This window comes from Lathyrus oleraceus, chromosome 2, assembly GCF_024323335.1.
Source record: "Lathyrus oleraceus cultivar Zhongwan6 chromosome 2, CAAS_Psat_ZW6_1.0, whole genome shotgun sequence".
Taxonomy (NCBI): Eukaryota; Viridiplantae; Streptophyta; class Magnoliopsida; order Fabales; family Fabaceae; genus Lathyrus; species Lathyrus oleraceus.
This window is the reverse complement of record NC_066580.1, coordinates 445865683-445870196: the sequence shown is the minus strand read 5'-3', so window position 1 is coordinate 445870196 and position 4514 is coordinate 445865683. Positions and strand designations below refer to the sequence as shown.

Below are 4514 nucleotides of genomic sequence, written 5' to 3'. Positions count from 1 at the left end.
AAAATAGTACTTATATAATGATTTTATTTGTATAATTATTTTTAAAAATATTTTGCTTATTTGATAATATAAATGATCAATTAAAACCGTTAGATTAAAAGAAATAAAGAGTTAAAATTTTAAGTAAATTTTTAAACAAACTTTTAGAGATAATATATCATTTTTCTTATAAAATCGAGTTGATTTATGAACCTAACAAATCGAACTATTTATAGCTAAAGTTCAACTTATTTAACTAAAGAATTTTTTTTCTTCTCATATTCAGCTCATTTAATTCATGAATCTAATTCAATAATTTAATTATTTAATCGAGTTCCGAACAATGTTCGAGTTGATTCGATTCATTGCCAACTCCATATAAAATTAAATAAAATTTTAAAACTATCATTTTTTCAAACAATTTTGTTATACTTTTAATAAAAAAAATGTTTCACACTATCAATTAAATCGAAACTAATCAAACTAATTTAATTTTTATTGATTTTATTTGGGTTTTAATCGATCCATAACATATTGATTATTGTATATTTAATCTTGTTTGAATTTTTAATTTATTCAATTCTTTTTAATTAACTATAAACAAGCAAATATATTTGTAAGTTAGATGTAAAAATATATTTTTTTTTGAAATAATCAACTTTTTAAAATTATATACGAAAATAATCATGTTTTCAATTTATTTATTAAACTAACCATGTTTGTGGAAGCATGCATCAATTGTCATATAGGAGTGTGCGCCACTGCAATTGACGCATGCATGTAAAAACATAAAATGCATGAGCATGCGCCAGTGCAATTGAGGTATGCATGTGACTACTATTTTTTTTTACATGTATACGTCAATTACAGTTGCGCATGCTTCTACATTTTACGTGCATGCACGAATTATAGTGGCACATGCTCCTCCATTTTACATACATGTGTCAATTCCAATGACATATACTCTTACATTTTACATGCATACGTCAATTGCAGTGGCGTCTAATTATTATTATATTAAATTTTGTTTGAATTTTTAATTTATTCATTTAACCGGCTTACACCACTAACTATAAACAAGCATATATATTTGGAAGTTAGATCTTGTTTTTGAAATAACCTAACATTTTTTTATATACCAAAATAATCATGTTTTTTATTTATTTATCAAACTAACCATGTTATGGAAGCGTCTGTCATTGCAATTGATACATGCATATAAAATATAAGAGTATGCACCACTGCAATTTGTATAAAATGTAGGAGTATACATCACTGCAATTGGCGCATGCATGTAAAATATAAGAGCATACACCATTGTAATTGATGCATGCATGTAAAAACATATAAAATGTAGGAGCATGTGCCGCTGCAATTGGTGCATGCAAGTGACTACTCTTTATTTTTTTTACATGTATACGCCAATTGCAGTGGCGCATGCTCCTACATTTTACATGAATGCGACAATTGCAATGACATAAACTCTTATATTTTATATGTATGTGTCAATTACGATGACGTTTGAGTACAAATTAATCAATAAATACGCTATAACAAATGATACATCGGTTATTTTTTAAAAATAATTATATTGATAAATATTTTAAATTAATATTATTTTTGTATTATTCTTAAAAAAATGATTATTTAAAAACAAATTCGTAATAATATCTATCGATGATAATCTTGATAAATTTTCAAATAACAAAATAAACACCACTTAACCAAAATATGCTTTCTAATAGTCAATATAGTACACAAAATTACTAATAAAACCGATATTTTTACTTAAAATATTGCATTAGTTAAAAATTTTAGAAAAAATTATAGTGATGACAAAACTAGATATGAAAACCCCTAATAATTCTGAAGATAAAAGAGACAAGGTGTCACGAAAAGCAGCGGGTTTTCCGGTAAAAGGACGAAATAGCATAAAAGTTGTTTGTTAGATCACGTGTATGATCCTAGACCGTACGATGATAATTAAAAAAAAACTACAAACCGTTAAGATGAAATGAATAACCACCCTTCCATTAGAATGTTTTAGAGTGATAGTGGAATAGTAACAAAAACTTACACTGTGATGGTGCCAAGATAGCCACAGAAAAATTCAGACACATAAAGGGCAAGTGTTCAGAACTCAAAAAAAAGGTTAATAAACACTCTCTGCTTAACCTTCAGAGAGAAAATTGTAGCCTTAAATTAGAGCGAGACAGAGAAGTGGGCGTGGCGGCGTTTGCAGTTCTTTTTTCATTAATGCATCTTTGTTGTCTAGATAGAAACAGTAGCGATTTCAATGCGTGGTTAACACTGTTCCCTCAACCAACGAACAAACCTTCAATTCTGCCCTAGTAGTTAATGTAAGAGATGAAGAACAAATTTCAAGACACAAATATTTAAACCTCTGTTTGAGGTGGATTAATTAGGGTTAAATTTGATTGGTCGTTCTTGTTTTCTCTACTCAATAAGAACCTCACCGATTGAGTTTTTTTGATATGGATTTTCGTTTAGGTTTAGGAGTACTAGAATGGCTGGTATATTTTCATTAGGAAGTGGAGGGAGGTGTGAGGAAGAAGATAACCAAGAAAATAACACTATCAATATCAACCCACCACCACCAGGACCTGAATTCTGGTACAATAACCCCAACAAAACCGATGATTCTGTGGCCGGATACCGTGGTTTTGAGATTTGGAACCAGCAGCAGCAACACCAACACCAGTTTTTGCCTCTACAGCAAGATCTTTACACTGGTGTTGCCTTAGGAGTGGGGCCAAGTAGGGTTTTATCTTCTGATGACAATAGATCTGCGTTTGTGGTGGCTTCTGGAGGTGTTGGAGGGATAAGCTGTCAAGATTGTGGGAATCAGGCCAAGAAAGACTGTCCTCATGCTAGGTGCAGGACTTGCTGTAAGAGTCGAGGCTTTGATTGTCAAACTCATGTGAAGAGCACTTGGGTTCCTGCTGCAAGGAGAAGAGAGAGACAACAACAACAACAACTTGCTGCTCCCAAACCACCACATCAATACGGAGATATTGCTCCCGAAACCAGGCAGAGAGATCTTAACAACAACCAAATCCCTAATTCTGCTTTGGCTTGTGCTCGTTTACCTCCAAACCCTTCAGGTATATATATATATATATATACATATATGTATATAGAATTATAATTATAAACACCTTTGATTTTTGTTTGATTTGTTTTCTCTGTGTTGTCACTGTTGAAATATGTTGATCTATGACCATGCATGTCTCATGCGCTGTCATATAAACATAAATCTCTATGATCTAGTGACTTGAGACTTGTCGAGAGATTTGTTTTTGTTTTTTGGTTTTGAAAAAGATATGTGGAGGTACCGAGAAAGTTTTGGAAGAGAATATCGATTGCGTGTGTGAAGTGAGAAATTTTTGCTACCTTTTTCTTTTCCGAAACACTGTTTTTCAGTAACCCTGACGAAAGAAGGAAGTGACAGGGAAGAGAAGAAGCTGTTACTGTTAGTTTCTGCAAAACTGTTGTTTTTCTTTCTTTCCTAACACCCACTCTCTTTTTCTTTCTTCATGCATCTTATCATGTGTGTGTTTGAGTGATGTGTTATATCAGTTATCACTGTTATGTGCACATGTAATGTTATATTTTTTCTTCTTTCTTTCTATAAAGCTGTTTTTATAACTATAGTTTGTTATTTTTTTTGGTTGGAAATGATAAAAAAGGGTTAGTAGAGGAGGTGAGTTTTCCGGCTGTGGTGAACTCTCCGGCGGAGTTCAGGTGCGTGCGCGTTACTTCTGTTGATGATTCTGAGGAGGAGATTGCATATTCCACTGCTGTCAACATTGGAGGACATGTTTTCAGAGGAATTTTGTATAATTATGGTCCAGACATGAATAACAACTATATCTCTGCCGGAAACACCCCTCCTAGCGGCGGCGAAGCGGCGGCTCTTCCGTTGAATCTGATCTCACCTGTCCCTGGGGAACTTGTTGATCCTGCTTCCATGTATCCAGCTCCACTCAACACTTTCATGCCTCCTAGTGGTACGCAATTCTTCCCCAACCCAAGATCTTGATCAATCTATTCATCAAAGGACAAAAGATATTATTAGCAAAAATAAAAGCGTATTTTCATTTCCTTGTATTTTATGATTTATTTTAATTACTGTACTCTTTTGTTATAATAATGGTTATCATCCTCCTGAATACTATTATAATTTCATAAAGCATTTCACTTTATCTCATAACTATTTCATAATCTTGTTTGCCGTAGTTAATTACTACTAGTTAGTAATAGTAATTTTAATTTGATACTACACCAAAAAGAAACTCGAAATCATTTAAAAGTGACATTCTAGACCCTAGTCTTATCAATAGAAATTCAAAACATAGAAATACTCAATAGCGAAATCGAACTGTATTTGGATTATCATAATTTCACATAAAAACTGTTTACCTTACATAAATAATTGTGGTTAATATAATCATTTTTAAAATGTATTTTTGATTGTTTGTGTGGGACTAAATTGCATGTCTAAATCTTTGAGA

At 32.0% G+C, this 4514-nt stretch overlaps 1 protein-coding gene across 1 annotated transcript; it reads left to right on the top strand.

Annotated features, from left to right (window-relative positions):
* The first annotated feature begins 2003 nt into the window (after positions 1-2003).
* LOC127120202 (protein SHI RELATED SEQUENCE 1) lies at positions 2004-4213 on the top strand. The gene is made up of 2 exons (XM_051050609.1): positions 2004-3104; positions 3690-4213. Exons 1-2 carry the CDS (start codon positions 2507-2509, stop codon positions 4040-4042), a joined length of 951 nt encoding a protein of 316 aa, XP_050906566.1. The 5' UTR covers positions 2004-2506; the 3' UTR covers positions 4043-4213.
* Positions 4214-4514: the final 301 nt, after the last annotated feature.